The sequence below is a fragment of the Diachasmimorpha longicaudata genome, chromosome 3 (genome assembly GCF_034640455.1).
Source record: "Diachasmimorpha longicaudata isolate KC_UGA_2023 chromosome 3, iyDiaLong2, whole genome shotgun sequence".
Lineage (NCBI taxonomy): Eukaryota > Metazoa > Arthropoda > Insecta > Hymenoptera > Braconidae > Diachasmimorpha > Diachasmimorpha longicaudata.
In genome coordinates, this window is record NC_087227.1 from 10136144 (window position 1) to 10154851 (window position 18708).

At 38.3% G+C, this 18708-nt stretch overlaps 1 protein-coding gene across 4 annotated transcripts in view; it reads left to right on the forward strand.

The window, feature by feature from the left end:
• The window catches only part of LOC135160462 (uncharacterized), an 82343-nt gene that overhangs the window by 55807 nt on the left and 7828 nt on the right, over nt 1-18708 (forward strand). For all 4 annotated transcript variants that reach the window (XM_064117016.1, XM_064117018.1, XM_064117015.1 and 1 more), the window contains 10 exons: nt 9593-9753; nt 10117-10286; nt 14986-15091; nt 15209-15309; nt 15587-15842; nt 16027-16197; nt 17065-17186; nt 17490-17697; nt 17773-17987; nt 18197-18405. In XM_064117016.1, the coding sequence (XP_063973086.1) occupies nt 9593-9753; nt 10117-10286; nt 14986-15091; nt 15209-15309; nt 15587-15842; nt 16027-16197; nt 17065-17186; nt 17490-17697; nt 17773-17987; nt 18197-18405 (1719 nt within the window). The remainder of the gene's footprint in view (nt 1-9592; nt 9754-10116; nt 10287-14985; nt 15092-15208; nt 15310-15586; nt 15843-16026; nt 16198-17064; nt 17187-17489; nt 17698-17772; nt 17988-18196; nt 18406-18708) is intronic.

Here is an 18708-nt window from a genome sequence, read left to right on the forward strand (position 1 = left end):
TTCCATTGCGTGGAGAAGCTCGTTTGTTAATTAAAAAATTCCCCCTTGTTTGATAAAAAAAAAACTGTGACATCACCGAGATTAAAAAATACTCTCGCCCTCGAAAATAATTGTAGAGCCAAAGGGCTGTAAGTACGTTTACTCACACTCCTTACTTACGCCCATTTAGCGGCACAACTACGGCACAGCCTCGGTGCATTGTAAACCCTCATGGAATATCAAATGTAAATTCATGAAAATTTTCATCGGCGCAAAATTCCCAGCAATTTTTCGATATGAAAAGAAATAATTTCTGGTGATGGCAATCTGCGTCACTGGCTTCCTCCGTGAAACCCGTTTTCAAACGTCCTCGAACTGCTGCAGCGAGTTTGGAGTGCATCGGAGAAGCGTTTCTCCACATGCATTGAACATACATCTACATATATATAAACACACGGTGAAAAGACGCATTCCATCGGCACTTTCCTCGCTGCCTCGAGTCTTGTACCTTTTTTCAAATATTATTTTTCTTATTTTTGTTGTAACCATCACGAGGACGTGTCTATGGTTCTCCGTATCTGAGAAAAACAGTATTATTTAATTACAAGGTGGGAAGAAAGTGACTGATGTGCGGTGGGATTTACGCTGCTGCTGGGAGAGAGGTGAAAATGTCTAACTGGCAAATAACTAGGTGAATGTAAAATTTATTGGAGCTCTTACTGAGGAAGCAAATTTTGTCTGATGAAGAATCATCTGTTCCGGGACATGTTTTGCATTGATTTAACGATATCGAAGTACTCGGTATATTTTATGTCAGGTGAAAGTTTTATTCCATTTTTTTAATGCAAATTCAGAGCTTTCAGTTGAGCCCAATTTTACCGGGAGCTTCCGGCTATTTTACAATTATTCTATCACCTGAATTTTTTGTATCAGTATTACACTGTTGGAAAAGAATTTGAAAATGTTAAAAAATTAGAAAGTTTACGGTTGGAGGAAGATTAATGGAGTAATTAAAAAATTACGATCGTCAAATATTACAAGGATTTTCTATACACAGTTTCTAGATAATAAATGGGTAAATAATAATAATTGGCTTCGATCGGGGAATTTCGTCAAGTTTTCTTCACATTTTTGGACAGGGTCAATTAATAGATTATTTGACTGATCGCATTTATATAAGAATAAAAAATTCTGGTAATGAATCAGCATAACAGAATTTTCAAGCAAATACTCGATTATCGTCAACAATGTCAGTGTGTCTATGATTATTTATACTTCATTTTTTTTATCTCGGTTAAAAGGCACACGAGAAACTCGAGATATCGTATCAAATTGAAACGACCAACACCAGGAAGCCAACGGCGCAGTTGGGGTCAATGGCCAATGAGTAAAAGGCGAAAAGTTATTCATTAATTTTCCGCTTAAGTTTTTTCGCCTATCGGTGCCTTCTTGTGCACCTTTTTTTGTCTGAGGTATGAGTAATCGGTGGTGAATGGAGTTTTGTCGGAGTTCAATGGGGAAATGGGATTAGTTAAACAGAACTAATTCATTAGAATTTTTTATGCAACCGTTTGGACGACTACTTAACGGTTAATTTTAGAATTTAAGGAAATCCAAATCGTAAAGTTTTCCATTTTATTTCTTATTATTTCGTTGAGTTATTTGGCGATTCGGTCTATCTCGATTTAAATTGTCCAGTGAAGTCGATTCTGTCTGCATTTTTCCGAAATTCCGTAGTTCCAGTCACTTCAATCTCGAAATATCCGGGCAAAAAAAACAAAAATAATGTTCACCATATTAGCACCAAATTTACGGAATATTTATGCGAGCATATGGCTGAAGCTGCGGGTCATCGGACTCTCGGATATTCTTAGCCCCTACTTTTACCTCTTTTTCCACCTCCCACTCAATGTCCCCCTCCGAACCGAAAAACTCACCCGAAATTTTAAAAGGGAAAACTTCTCGAAACTGTAACACACGTGCAATGATCCTGGTGCACTCATTTTTTTCACATCGCATAAAGTTTTACTGCATTATTTTTTTTTTTTTTCATTCGCTTCTCTAAAAGCTTTCGCAATGATGCAAGAAGCCAGCGCCGACGCCCGAGAGCGGAGGCGAACAAGTGGCAAATAAATGCCACTTTGTGTTAATCAAATTGAAATATTGCCGAGTGCATTACCCTCCTACTGAAACTTTTTCCATTAAATTGCTGAATTTTTATTATTTCAGTTTTCCAGAAATTGTGATGTAATGGATTTCCTGAATCCTATGACATTAAGCGGAACATAAACAAAATATTACATAATTGTATAATACCGACAATAATGTAATAATAATTATCACAGCAATTTCTAAAACCCATTGCAATTTTACAATAAATTTCGTGAGGGCAATTCCTCGCCCTTTAAATTATTCATAAATGAATCAACAATTTTCAGTGGACAACGAGGATGCTTTTAATCATGAAAATCATTTTTAAAAAATGAAGAAAAGCTCAATTAAAATATGATACAAAGCTCAGTATCAAAAAAATCCTGAAATGAGGAACGTTTATTCCTCACGTTATTGCCATTATGATTATCACCCGAAGTAGTTCTTCCACGAATTCATTTCAAACCGTCTGAAACCACTTGAAGCGAAAAATTGAAACCGCCAGTATTGATTACAATTTTATCCTCTGATATGCCCCGAGACACGTTAGGGGTGTTCTCTTGGAAGGCTTCACTCGTTGCTTGCCGCAGTTATGGCGTAGTAGAACCGACAGCCACTGAAACGAGGTTGCTATGGCCTCGGTGCCCAAAACTCATCGACTGTCTCACTCGATATTCTACGATTTTTCTGCCTCCGAGTCCCAGTCCCTCCGCAAAAAATGGAAATTTACCGATTTCACAACATAGTCCCCCACAATAACTTAATAACTATTTAAAATTTAATTTAATATTTCGTCAACTGCGAAGTCAATATGATACGATGCCCAACATCGGATCCACCTTTGGTCCATGATTACCTCGTTATCCTGACCCAAATAGGTGGGAATTTTCGATTTAATGAATACAATACGTCCATTCGGAAGCAAAAAACTGAACGCAGCAGAACAATATTTTCTATTGCGTGACAGAACGTAAGAAAAAAATTGAGAGGGAAAAAAAGGATTGATAGAGTCGAGTGCATCGGACGCTCACAAGTAGGTACGGCTAGTGACCAGTCAGACGAATCGAGGTTAGCGCGGCCTCGAGGGTTCAAGCTCGCAGCTGCGACACGCCGCAGTTCCGATGACTACGCGGGGGATTGCATTTGTGGAATATCAAAGTGCATCATTGAGGTACTACTTACAATTCACCTTTTGTTCGGAGGCAGTAAGAGAATTCAACGAATAGTGGTTGTTCATCCGAAACGCTCACTTTTTTCGTGCACAACATGGCAAATCTCCCCCACAAATAAATAACTCCTTATCCTTCGAATTAAACATTCAGAGAAATTAGTTTCAACTCTAATTTCATTCCACTGACACTCAATGAACTTTGTAACTAAATGAACTTTTTTTTTTCTACTGTGACACGTCATCTTTTGCGAATTATTTTCTTCTGTCGAAGAACTTTATTCGAATCGAAAAAATTCCGTGCATTTACGGTTTAAAAAAATAAATAAACAAGAGACCACATACCTGTCATTAAATATTTCATGTTCACATTGTTTAAGCCACATTTGGTTACTCCAACAGAAAAAAAAATTGAAAACTCAAAGTGTGAAGCTTTCACTCGGAACTAAAACCAACGATTTGTTTACCCACTGCCACAAATATTACTATTATTTCCTCTGCAAACAGCGTCGAACCCTCTTACCCCACCCCCCCCCCCCGATGAAAAAAAAAAAACGATCAATTTTCACATGTCACACCTTTCACAAAAAATTCACCTCGACCACGCAATTAATTTCGGTTGAACAAATAAAAAATAGTAAACGCAGCAATGACGAAACTGTTTCGAGCCATGATTTCGATCAGTTGATTTCACAACGTCAGATATATGTCCACAAGAACATGATCCCTTGGTGCATAATATCGTTTGGTACGTGGGTGAACCGGAGGACTAGTTTCCCTGATAATTTGTCCGCGACAATAATGACCTCGAGAGGGGGGAGGAGGGAGGGTGAGAGGGGAAGGGGAGGGGCTTACATAATTCAAGCAAACTCGACTGTACCGCGAGCAGTTTATGCTAATGGTATTGTTGCTGAATGCAAGCTGGACCATAAAAACCCAGTGCATGAAGACTTTTAATCAAATTTCTCTTACCTGTCATCAGCGCAAGTTCTCACACATTAATCTCCAGTGGAAAGGTCACGCAATGATCAGACGCCGGGAACAGATAGTGCGATATTGCGAGGTTAATTCAGAGGATAATTATACACAAATCATCAATTCAAGATGTTGAGTGATAGTTGCTTTGGAGGGAGAATCCAGGAATTTTTTTATTTAATTCAGGTGAGATATGTCGCTCTAATAAACTAACAGACGTTAACTCAGAACATTCTCGAGATATGTATTTGCGTATTTATGGAGACAATGTGGGAGCTGAGGTTAATTTAACAAGTCAGGAGATCGTTGTCGCGGTGAATATGAGTTAATTAATTTTAGAAAATCGTTGACTATTAACTTTATAACGAGGATCAGATTGAAAGTTTCATGAGATTGAGTCAAGCGCGATCAAGTGTTTTTTCTTGAATTAATACTATCTATGAATTTTTAAATTTTGTAAATAAATAGCTGGTGAGTTGTTTTTTCAATCGCACTCAGTCATTCTTGTATTCCTCACTTTATTTTTAAAACAATGAACAATGAAAAATGTACCGTACGAAATTTGCATTTTTCTAGTCTTGCAAAATCACTTTTGAATTATTACTTTTCGATCCACTGTTGCAATATTCTATACCCCACACCCACCTGTCATAAATTTTCAAAATTTATCCTCAATTACTGCGATTTTCCCGTCTCTACAAAAAAAAAATATCAAAGAAACCTTTCCCCCTAATTCACAATAAAATTTCGTCCCCTTATGGCACAATTGAATCTCTCGTTGCTCCCAACAAAAGAAATCTGGCGTATCCCCTCTCCTTTACAAAATCGCAATTTCCCCTTTGAATAATCGACAAGATATCACAATCTCCCTGTTATCTCTCGTCGCGTTTCTCCCTCTCCCTCCTGACATCTCACTCCCCCATTTCCCGAAATTTCCATGCAACAACGAGCCAACGAAACCTTCGATTTATCCCACAAATGCCATCATTACCGTCATCCCCTAAATTCCCCGGAAATGAATTCCCCCAGATACTTATCGACGCAAAAAGGTTAGAGATCAGCGAAGAGAATGCATGCATGTGTACATGCGCCGAGGCGTCGTAACGATAAATCTTAGACTCGTGCAGTGTCGGTTGTATGTACATGACCGGCCTCGTAAAGCCAATGTCGTTGGGAGGCCTGTCTTTGCTGGCCATAAACGATTTGTCTAGGTGGATTTACAACAATTCACGAGACCAGACGCGATTAGATTTAAACACTCGGGCTTCTGTCTCCAGTACAATGAACTCGAGTAAAAAAAAAAACGAGAGCGAGGAGTGACAGAATCGTGGGACAATTGAGATGTTAATTTTTTGTGCCAGTGTTGGTGCAACAAAATGGAGGGTATTGGTTATTTGTACCAGAACCGTGAGAAAGAGAAGGAGGCAGCAGTAGAGAAATCAGGGATTAAGTAGAACACATCAAATTGTTTTCATTGAATATCTTGAAATCTAGGGGAGATAGTAAAATTTTTGTCATGACATCTTTTGTAGTACTTAGTTTGCTCTGTAGAAAAGGATTCTATGAAATTTTTTGTATCTCTCTCAGATTCGAAGATATTCGTGAAAAAGGGAAGTGAGGTCTGGGGAGATCTGGACACTGCGTTGGTGAATGTTAGGATTGAGATTAAAAAATGATTGGCCTATCAGGAGTTCTGAGGGCATGACAGGGAAGGTTGACAACAGAAGGGAAGGATTAGGATTGGAAGTGGCACGTAAATCACGAATAGTGATATTTTTTGAAAATCAAGACTAATTAGTGTGTGGGGTCGAGGTAATAGAATTTCACTATTGCTTGAACTACTCTGCACTCCAGAGAAAGTACGAGAATTTAAGAGGATTAAGGATTAGGGAACTAGGATTACTGAGTTATCCACTGTTTAAGCTCATTTAAAAAGACTATTTAAACGAACTGGCTCCTATCCCCAGTACAATGAACTCGAATAAAAAATACACGAGAACGAGGAGTGACAGTATCGTGGAACAATTAAGATGTCAATTTTTTTCTGCCAGCGTTTGGTTCGAGAAAATGCAACGAGTGAAGCGAGAGAATGACTTTAGTGAAGTAATTTGGTCATTGCACTCTGTCCGTCCAGACGTTTCAGTGGTGTTTGCTGGAGATAATGATAATCCTCAATCAAACAAGGTCGAATATCGCGAGCCGCCTCAACAGTCAGAGAAAAAAAAAATGTGATGGTTGGGAGATTAATTACTAAGCTGTTATTTTCTCCAATAAAGAAATATTGTAATTGGGATAAATTTGTGTTTATCTGCGTTGGCGATGGAGATGTTACGATGTGGATGATGATAGGGTGATAACAGATCTGGATTAATCAGTGATACGACGTGAGAAAAGTTTGTGGGAAATGTTTTTGTTCGAAGTCTGGAAGGATTAGGACATTAGAATATTTGGGGAGAATTCAGGGAATTCAGGGAATGCAGGGGGATGAGATGGGTAGAGGATTAGAATATTAGGATTCGGATCTTTCTTATCGGCTGTGGTAATGGGGGAAGCGTTTGATAATTGTGGAATATTAATTTTGAAAATTGGGAGTTTCCATTGTAAAAAATAGTTTATTTAAATTACATATCATTTGAGCCTCCAGTGCTCTTGTTTCATTCCCTGGTTGGCAGCCGAATATGCGGCTCCCACCGCTGGACGAGAGTTCAACGAACCTCCCGGACTTTTAATTGCGCGAGAGAGGCGTGTGTGCTTTTTTATTATTTTTTTTTCTACTCCAGCAACTACGAAAGCGTTTTATTAGCGATTCTGGACGTTTCGCTGTTCCAATAAGCTTTAGGTGATATTTTCGTTGGTGCGACGAGTGCCAAAAGGCCCTTTCATCCTCCCCCCCAGTGGTGTTCCAATATTGGTAAAAGACTAGGGAAAACTTTGTAATTAAAATTTGCCAGTGGTGCGGTCTTGTTTAACCGCTTTGATTACAATAATTAAAACATCTTTCAGTATTAATATTTTCTGCAATTTCATATCTGGTAATATAACCGCAATCAACCCTTTTGGGTTTTAATGTTGTTCTCAAAATTAAACACGAGAGGATAACCTTCTAAATAGACAATTTTACTATTGAAACGATTAACAGATTATTTTAATTGCCGCGTGGATTAACCGTAAATTGATAACAGTGTGTGCCCACACTTTTATCAGAGTATCATTGAAATCCGGAAATTGACACTCCAAAGTGTGTTCTAGAAAAAATTGAGTGGTAATTAACATTGAAATTACATTCAGCGAACATAGGAATTAGAACACGATGAAATCATTTGTTGTGATATGAGAATTTAACAGCCGATAAATTGGGACATAACTCTCAGCCGTTGTATCAATGTTTGCAATGGGAGAATTAAAAAAAAAATTTTTCAAAATGACTCGACTTAACATTTCTTTAATATTATGCAGCTTTTAAAAAATTTCGCCCCGAAGAGGAGTGCATTTAGCACTCGAAGCGTCGGCAAGAAGTCTCGAATTAAAGATAAACTTTGCATATTATGAGCTCATAATGGCCTCAGGGGGATATTTTTTTATTAAAATTCACCAGTGCTAATGCTGAACTAACGATCGTTGTTAAAGTCGAACGAATCTCGCTGTAGGCACTGAGTTCACTGAACCCAACACAATACATCGTGATACGACAAGCTGTCGGGAATTTATTATCCGTCGAGAAATGGCGTTTCGGTTCTTTCCCGTTCTTCATTTTGCTTCCACATTAATTCTCGTTTCTTTTTACTACATTTGTCTTCACTCCATTTGTGGGTCTCGTGAGTAATAGTTCCGGCTATTTCATTAGTTTGATGACACAATCCACGACTGCTTGTCATTTTATCGAGTGTTAATGTGTTCTCACAGGTGAAATGAGGGTTTTGGCGCCCAACGAAAATTGCAGGTACGTCTTGTCGATCGGGGGGGATGGGGGAGGGGGATGGAGAAGAGGCAGTGGTTCGTGATAATCAGGGTCTATTTATCTATCACACAATATCTGTCTAAATTTATTAGTTTACCTGTGCAGATTTTTTTAAACTCATTAATAGATGAAGAGTAAAGCGGGAGATAAAGAGCGAGTCCACATTGTTATCAATTTTTACTTGGTTCACACGGTAATTCAATTAATCTGTTGACCATCTCACCAATCAGTTATAGAATCTCTCGTTGAGATTGGAAATTTAGGACAAGTGATGATGCCGGTCTAGATTATTCACTGATGTAATTTTAATTTTTTTCCGCTAATTGAACTTAACATGAATCTCGATGTTTCAGGGGAAGACTCGCTTGAATTTATAAATTATTTAATAATCTCCCGTCGCGTTCACCCGAAAACTGACGAAAATCGGTGACTCAATGCGAAATCGAGTAATAATATCCGATGTTGAACCGGAATTGTCAAACGCAAGTGCAAGTGATAATTCTTTTTTTTTTTGTTTGTCCAGTGGGAAAAAGGTTAATTGAGAAACAAGTTTCGATGATGATTCATTAGGTACTGATTTCAACGTGAGAATCATTTCCCTCTTTCTGAAACAGGTCTTTGTGTATTCTCGGGAATTTGTTAGAAAGTTGAGTACTCGCGAGTACGATGACAAAAATGGACGTAAGTGCGCGCCGATGAGTCCAGATGGTCTTCTTGTTACTCATAAAATGCATAAGATGTTCTGAACATTTTTTTTGACGTGAACGAGGTCAGGTGGGAGGGGGGGGAGCAAATGCTGAACATTTTCCTGTTCATTCATTATCCACACAAGTTCACAAACTTGGGAATTTAAAATCGGTTACAGATTATTTATATTGGGACAATGATGAAGGGAAAATTAAAGGCGATTACCATTTTGGAGTGGAATTGTCGTCGATTTTCGTGACCCAGATACTTGGGTTAGGAATCCGAGGTCTCAAAATAATACTTACAAATTATTGATCGCCCCAAATATTTTAATGATGACAGAATCCAATCGGGTGATGGAAGAGCTTTTCGCGAAAGCGAAAAATATATTTTAAGTGATCCTCCTCGAATTTTTCCGCCTGAAAAAAATTCATTCAGATCCCCAAAGATGCGGAAAATTATCATTAATGATAAACTGACAATTTCCCAAAAATAGACAATAAGTTAATTGACACCTCTGGAACACGCATGCGAATTTCACACAAAGTACTGCTGCTAAAAATTCATAAAATATTTTTATCCGAAACTTCACCCGTAATTTTACAACTGTGTAATGATAATTACAATTCATTGACATCATATAATTAAGAAAAAATGTTCCCTTTAATTTGCAGAGTGGAAAGCTCAGCCCTGCAGTTAGTATGCCCGTTGGATTCTCGTCCAGTGCAGCTGGTCTTCCGGGGATTGCAGGTGTTCAAGGAGAAGCGCGCCCTCCTTCGCGATGTTTCCGGGGTGGTAAAACCTGGCGAATTGTTGGCCGTTATGGGACCCTCAGGTGATTGTTTGGTTTCGGCTATTATTTTCATTCCCTACTCCACAATCATAACATTTGTGTTGCCCCTCCCAGTCTCGCTGAGTGAAGTAAATCATTTGGGAATGACGAGGGCATGAACTCCACGGGGAACACACACCAGAGAGTTTCTAATTTCTACTCCACCTTAACGTGACATAAGTGAAACTGTTACTTTCCAGGGGAAATTTTGGAATTTTTAATAAAATTTATCGTTTCCCTCTTCGATTTCAATTTATGTCTGACCGTACGTTGAGTAAAACTTAGAATTACACTCCTCTGTGTGCACCCTCCGAGGCAATTTTTCATGTATTTTTCCATCCTCTCAACTCTTTTATGTCCCTCCAGGATGCGGAAAAACGACACTATTGAATTGCCTATCCGGCCGAGTGGGCACGGATGGCGGAGAAATCTGGCTAAATCGCGAAAGACTGACAAAAAGATCGCGTCGAAGGATCTGTTATGTACAACAGCAGGACGTCTTTTTTCCCGATCTCACACTGCGTCAGACCCTCGAGGTAAGCAACAAAATTTCTTGGTATACGTTTTATTTCATCGTAAAGATAAACCTTGAAAGATAAACGTATAAACATATCCTTGATCAATGTGAAAAAATGTATTATTCGTTGAAAAAAATATTGTTAATTTGAGAAAGTGAGCCTTGCCCCCAGAGCAGGGATTTTTCCACTTAATGGAGGAACTGTCTTTGACCTCCATCACTGAAAGTCATTACATACTGGTGGAACGTTTTATTTATTAAAAAGACCAAAGTTTTTCAGCTGAAAATATTTTTCAAAAACAACATTTCGAAATGAAGTACGTACGTGTTTCATAAGATCTTTATTGCTAGAAATATAAATCAATTCCGAGAGAGCAATATTCATATCAAAATAAACAAAAGTATCACTTAATCTAAACCCTAATTGCAGTATAAATTACTGAAGATTAGAACTTTATCTTCTGATTCTATGGAAATTCTCTTAAGATTGAATTAAATCATTTGTGGCTCTCATTTGTAAGGACTGACTCGTAGCTCATCCCCGAGAGATGATTCTTGGTCCTCAAAAATCATCAATTTTGCAAAAAAAAAATCTGGACGTAGTTTTCCCTTTCCAACATACGCTAAACGATTTTAAAACAAATAGCCACTTTCCGCACGTATACAATCAATCTCAATTATGCTTAAACGTTTCTTATCGCGTCACGATATCTCCCGCGTTAACATATGAGGGCATTAGAAACCCAACAAATCGGCCCCAACCGCCAAACCGAAATGCTCCGAAACTCTAAAGCTACCAATAAATCAATTATCCCCAAAAAAAATTTTTCCGCACAAATAAAAATATAATATAAACAAATATAAAAGTTATCAACAAACGACCTATCGAATCAACTTACCGTACCACCACGATTACATCAAAATAAACAAAAATATCAGTTGAACTAAATACTTTTTCTGACGTAAATTACTGAAGATTAGAACTTTATCTTCTGATTCGATGGAAAATTTTCTTAACAATGAATCAAGACAAGAAATTAAGAAGAATAAATCATGTCCCGTTGGCCACGAGTGATCTGAACTGCTTAAAAAATATATTCTCAGGATAATTAAAAAAATTGCGAAGTAATTTTTCCCTTTCAAAACAATCTACGTAAATTTAAAACAAATTGTCACTTTCCGTGCGTGTACAATGAGTCCCAATTATGCCTAAACGTTTCTTATCACATCACGATATCTCCCGCGTTGACGTTTATCATCGTCAGAAACTCAGGAAGTCAATAGAAAAAACTTTAAAACCTGTCGATATTGCTCATAAATAAATTATTTATTAAAGAGAAGAATCTTAACTCGATGCAGGGCGCGGATCAAAATAAATGAGAAAACAATTAATTAAAATGCTACTGGAGTCATAAATACCCAAGACCAGAATTTTATTTTCCACTCCTCTAAAAAATTGAAAACAAATTAAGATTAAATAATATATCGTTCCGTGAAAGTGCTCTGACTCGTCCAGACCATGAAAAATATGCAGGAAATAACCGGAAAAATGGTGATGAATTTTTCCCCTCCAAAAGCATCAAAATAAATTCAAAATAAATTACCACTTTGCGCGTGTACAATCAATCTCAATTATGGTTAAACGTTTCTTATCGCGTCACGATATCTCTCGCGTTAACGTACGAAAGCATTAGAAACCCCGGAAGTGGGGCCCAACAACACCCGTCAAATTCCACCGGAACCGGAAAAAAAACCGTAAAAACTCTCGATAAATCACTTATTACGGAGAAAGATCTCTCCGCGCAGATCTATCAGCCACACGTTTATGCGCATGCGCAAATATGCTCGGTGGGTAACCGTTACGCGTTGTTTCACTACCTCTTATCGTCCACAACAGGGAGAAACGATCACTCCATGCTGTGTGACGTCATAACTCGGTCAGTGAACCGTGTGTCTTACGTATTTGAAAAAGCATTCGGCGCCTGGGTTCTACACGCGTATCATGTGCGGTATTTATTTGGCCCCCACACTCACATAACCTCCGAAATTGGAGAACGGCACTAGGGGGAGCTGTCAACTGAAAAAAAAAATATGGAGAGGGCTTTTTGAATTACTCCGGAGTCGCTGAACACTTGGAGGAGAGAAAGGAAAGGCCAAGTCGATGGAATAATTTCAAGGGTCTCACATATTTCATCTAAAACAGCACCAGGAAGTACTGGAGGGTACGTCCATCGAAAACTCAAGGGGATTTTTGAGGTTTATGTACTTACGAAAACCTCTCAATTTCCGGACTTCGTTTTATTCTCAATACAAACGTTTTATCAACTTGCAGACAATATTCCTCGTTCACAGTTTGATTTTTTTATCATCTCTTCTGCAGTATAAATTGCGAAAATATTCACAGAAAGAGAATTCACGGTTTGTCTCGTCTGCAAATGAACAAAAATTAATTATAAAAATGGAACAACGTCGAACTGTTTTTTTTTATAAAAAAAATATTGTCCCTCATATTTCCATGTTTCCATCATCTCTTTTGGAAAATAAACTGTCCAAAATTGGACCGGTGGAGAACTCACAGTTTCACTCGTCTCCAAATGAACAAAAAAATCACAAAAATGTCAACGCGACACTCGTTTTTTTTAATTAAAAAAATCACTCATCCATACCTCCATTTTCCATTATCTCTTGTATAAAGTACAGCATGATACCAATATCATCGAATTACTGAGGACAAATGATAGTATTGAATTCGTAATTTAATACCTCATAAAAGAGACGAGGGGTTTATTTTTTCCGGTTGACAAAAAAAATACAATCATCTCTCTGGCAAACTAAAATATGCAAAAATAATTCACAAGAGAAATCCGAGTTATCTGCCTCCCCCCCAAACAGGAAGAAAAAAAAATCGATTACGAAAGACTAGAAATGAAAGAGATATAGAGTTAAAGTGAATAGGAGCCATCCAATTGTATCTGGCACGTGCGTGTAATGCGTCGAAGAAAGTCCAGCGCGAGGATATCGTACGTGCAGAACGACACGTGAACGATAAAACAGTTTGAGGTGTCGCAATTCCCTCGGCTTTTATTCCCTTTTTAAAAATCCACCCGAGAGAGAGAGAGGGAATGAAATTGGATTAACGGTACAAGGGGCTCTTTTATGGGTTAGAGAGGCAAAAGGTCTGTTCCACCGAAACAGAACTCGAAAATGTTAATTCTCGAGACACAAAGCAAAGAGAAAGTTAGCCATTAGTGTAGGTGCTCACCAGAACCCTCTCAAGACGCTAAAAAGGGCCCCCTGGATGATTAGCTGGAGCTAGTTTTATGTGAGATGAGGTGGAGGGGAGAATTTTAATCCAATCGTAACAACTGCAGTGCAGATACACTCAACAAGGGGAAATGGACTGTAGTGGTCGGACTTGCTGAACTCGTTTCGTGTTCCATTCTCGACAAATCGAATCATTCGATGCATTTTGTAATCTCTTATTCTACTTCTTTAATGCAACGATCCATAATAATAAAGTGTATGCTGGTTAAATATAAGGGAATTAAATTGTGACAAGTTTGACGGGTTGAAATGAATATAAAATTAATTTTGATTAATATTGATTCATGCTCCATTTATCACTGCTGCTACCATTATTCATATCATTTTATTATTCCTATTATAAATTCCCTTTACAAATATATCGTTATTGATAAGAAAAATATTTCAATCGACGAAAAGGAATTTAATGGACATTGAAAAATCAAATTAGCGAATCAAAAATTTTATCTCGGAAGTAAAAAATAAAAATACCTGGTGAATTCCAGCGCAAGGTCATCCCAAGATTTACCGGTACAAAGTTGTCCCAATTTTTTTCGTTTTAACACGTAAACATTTTATTTATTTTTTTTTTCGGCTCTTACTATGAAATACAACGCCGGTTTTAAACGGGACATCACGTAGAAGACACACGGCATAACGGCACCTACCTTTTCGCCTCGCGTATACCCCACGAAGACGAAGAGGGAGATGGGAAACAAGAAGAGTAGATCACAGGAGAGAATCCCTCCTGTGTCCCTCCTCCCAACCCCCCTTTTCTCCTTTGTCTCTTGCTCTGTCTCTTTATCTTTTTCCCTGTGGACTTTTGTTGCTTTGTCTTGCTCTCTCGTGCACATGATGGAGGGATTATACGGGGCCTTACGATGACTATCGCGGTGTAACTGTTGTTTCTTTAGCTACGGTGCGGTAGGTAACGAAAGGGCAAGTGAATATCAGCGAAGAATCTATTTTAATTCTTCTGGAAGTATTTTTTTTGAGCTGCAATTTATTTTGATTATGAGGAGGGGAATTGGGTCCGGTTGGTTTCCGAGTATTGGAGACAATAATTCAAAATGACTGGGCAATTTTTAATTCAATAAAATGATGAAGCCAGAAATCAATTGACCAATTAAGCTCATTCGGGACTGATCGCAGGGAAGAAAACCTGTGCTTAAAGGAGATGAAAAATTATCCCCTTCAAATAACCGTTCAGTGAATTATCAACATTTTTAAAAAACCAGAGGGTCCAATCCCTAGGGCCCCAATCTCTCCTGTAATTATTAATGAAATCACTGAAGTCAATTTTTTCCCTCAATGTTTTCAGGCACTATCTCCAAGTAGGTTAATCCTTTATGAGATGATGTTTAAAATTTTGCACGTAAGATGTAACGTGCTAACGATACATGTTTTAATTTTAGTACCAGGCACGTCTGAGGCTTCCGGATACACTTTCGCACGCCCAGAAGATGCAGTGCGTGGATCATATCATCGAGGTTCTCGACCTCACCGGCTGTCAGGATACAAGTGAGTATATAGCTCTTAGGTACCCCAAATGTCGTACGTTGGATCACCAAAATGTGTATATATTTATTATTGACAAATAGATGACATAATATTAATTTTTTTATTCTTCATCAATAGTTATTGGCGACTACACAAAACGTGGACTCTCTGGAGGTGAGAAGAAGCGAACCAGTATAGCCTGCGAATTACTCACGAATCCATCTTTAATGCTTCTCGATGTACGTTCGATAATTCAAATTAACTGAGTATTTAAAACATTATCTGATTAATTCCATAATCAATTAATAGCAGAATAAAATCAATTTTACTCAATCAGTGGGTTCCAAAGATATAATGTTCAGGAGAAAAGAGGTCTCCAGTAAATTTCCTCCTTGATTCAAACATTCATTAAAAGCCCGTTTGATTTAGAAGTTCAGTTGATTTAACTCTGCACGCTATCACTGCCCAATTCCAGTAACAATTCGTAATTAATGGATTTTGTGATTGATGAATCAGGAACCAACGAGTGGTTTGGACTCGCACTCAGCCCAGGCACTGATATCCCGGTTGAAAAAGTACGCTGAACAGGAGGGTAAAAGTATCGTGGTTACCGTGCACCAGCCGAGTTCCCGCATGTTTCACAGTTTCAGTAAACTACTATTACTCAGTCGTGGACAAGTGGCGTATTACGGCTCCACAGCTAATATTGGTAGATTTTTTGCTACTATTGGACTGACTTTACTACCACATTACAATCCTGCTGACTTCATTCGTAAGTGTTGAATGTTTGAAATTAATTTTTTTGGAGAACCCTAACATATTTATAATGCCCTTTGATACAGTTGGGGCATGTCCCCCCCAAATCAACCCCTTTCCCCATTTATTCCCAGATATCATTCGTGAAATTCTTCTGTAGGGAACCCCCCGTGATTTATTTCCATTTGCAATATTTCCAGTGGAACAAATAAAGGGGCCGGAAGAGGTTCGAGAGCGGATTGTAGCTGCAGCGCGAACTGCAAGACAGGGACCGGACTGTCCACCGGAACTACGTCCCGAGTATAATCCCAGCCAACATCCGCTCTGTGACCATCTCATCCATTATCACGAGCATCACATTACCCACAACGGTATAGTATGCATACTCATCCACTCCACCGATACCCCACCTATTTTCAATGACGTTCAGACTACCGCATAATACCGACTGACCCAACACACTGACAGTTTTATCCATTACCGGAAATGCTACCCCGGTTTAACCAATGTTCGACCCAGGTTCGACGGTGGTGAAATCAATAGTTGACTCCAATAGGAGAATTTATTTGCTGAAATTGCGATTGATAAGCCGATTAGAGAGATTCCCATTGCATTGCGGCATGTTGGAGTGATTCCTGCGGTGCAGTCCAACATTTTTAACGGGCAATATTGACCACAGCAGGACAGAAATGTTGGAAATAGCGTAGATATGTTTGATCTGATGAAACTCCACTCAAATTGAATTAAGACTTTTATTTGCGCTTTTGTCTGCTTCGATACGATTTTAGTCGAGTCAAATGCGGTAACCATGGCTCTTCAACGTTGGGAAATCTCTTTTATATTTTCACAAATTTACTTGTAAACAAAATAGTGAATAAATACTAGATGTCTCCATTCATTACCCTATTAGACTAAATAATAATGTACATTAACCGCAGAAACAATTGCCTTTGAAAATCTAATAATCTCTAAACAGGTATAACAAATCGATTACCCGAAGCCCTATTCGAAATAAATTGCATAGTACAAAGTGAGTCTATCATTACTATAACGTAATAACCGAGGTACAACGAGCCAATTGCTTATCGCTCAATTTTAAACCCCCTTACCCCCACAAAACCATAAACGCCTCGTGAATTCCCTGTGTTTACGATCGCCCATAGTTCCACACTCGTGCACATTTCTCATTCATCATTTTTTTTCGTGAAAACTCATTGCACGATTTTTACGGTTTGCAGTGAAAGAGGATGAAGGTCGTACACTCTGGCTGGACACACAGAGTCACGCAAGCAGCAGCGCAAGCTCGACAGACGACGATTATTCCTGGCAGTGGCCCACGAGCTTTTGGTCCCAGTTCAAAGTGAGACGTTCAGAAATTTTTTTTTTCAACAATTAGAGAAGACAATGTCTAGGCAATTTGCTAATTTTAGCTTTCAAATATGGGTGAAACCCCTGACAAAGAAAAATCCGAAGATTAAATTCCCTAGAAATAAAATCATTTTTTTCAATATCCTCAACATAATAAATTATTTCATTTGTATCGAAATATTACCTAAAAATGTATTTTCGTGAGTATTTTCTCTTCACAAAAGAGTTCGATAACTTTCGAAAAAACAATAAGTCCTTTCTCCCCAAAAATATGCAATTACCCACTTGTTTTCAGGTATTATCAGAGAGAAACTTCCAAGAGGCGAAATCCCGAATGTTGTCTCGACTGAATTGGCTCCAGACAATAGGCCTGGGAATACTCGCAGGACTCTTGTGGCTGAGATTACCCAGAACTGAAGCAGCACTCCACGATATCCAAGGATGGATGTTCTTCAGTACGACTTATTGGATGTTATTCGCGCATTTCGGTACACTGTCCAGTTGTAAGTGCTCCAACAATTCTTCCCTTCCTTCAGCCATAATTTACGATCTTGAAATTGCATTTTCGACGTTTACAGTTCCTCCAGAGCGTGAAGTCATCAACAAGGAGCGGCTGTCAGGCTCGTATCGTCTGTCTGCCTATTATTTAGCCAAAATGGTGGGTGAACTGCCACTCACGATAACTCTACCAGCAGTTTATCACATCATCAGTTACCCAATGCTTGGATTCCACAATCCGGCTGTATTTATCGCACTTCTCGCATTTCTTCTACTCAATACTGTTGTTGCACAAGTGAGTTTTTTATGACATCGGTAGGGAATACATCTGGGGGACTTTAATGGGACATGCAATGGATTCGATTGAAAATTCCATTGCACATTTATTAAAACCAAAAAAGATGAATGGAATTTTTACTGCAATTGAATAAAAAAGAATTCTATCGAATTATTTCGTACGTGAAATGACAGAAATGGAAATTCTGAATAACATTTATTTTGCAGAGTGCTGGATTCTTCGTTGGTGCATGCTGTCTGGACCTGCAGGTCAGCATAACAGCGTCCGCACTTTATACTTTAGCAACACAACTACTTGGTGGATATTTGGCAACGGCTGTACCACCGTGGCTGGCGTGGGCACGATATGCCAGCATGGTACACTATGCTTACCAAAATATGCAGATACTCGAGTTTGGTGTCGGTGATCCAATAACGTGAGTCTACGACAATTTATCATTTTGTGAAAACTACTCTTTATTGTCCCGGTTAAATTAAATAACGTAATTAAATAAACTTGTAGAGTGAATTTCATACAAACATTATTCTTTGAATTCTCTTCGAAGTCAACTTATTCAGGAAAAAAATTCAAAAGATAATTAAAAATGTATATAGAAATGACTATGGAAATGAATAAATAACGTCAAAAATACAATAGCAGGTGCTTATAACCGAGTTGTATTCCGGGAGAGAATATCAAAGCGAATTTTTTGTACCAAATGTTAGCAATGAGTCAACAT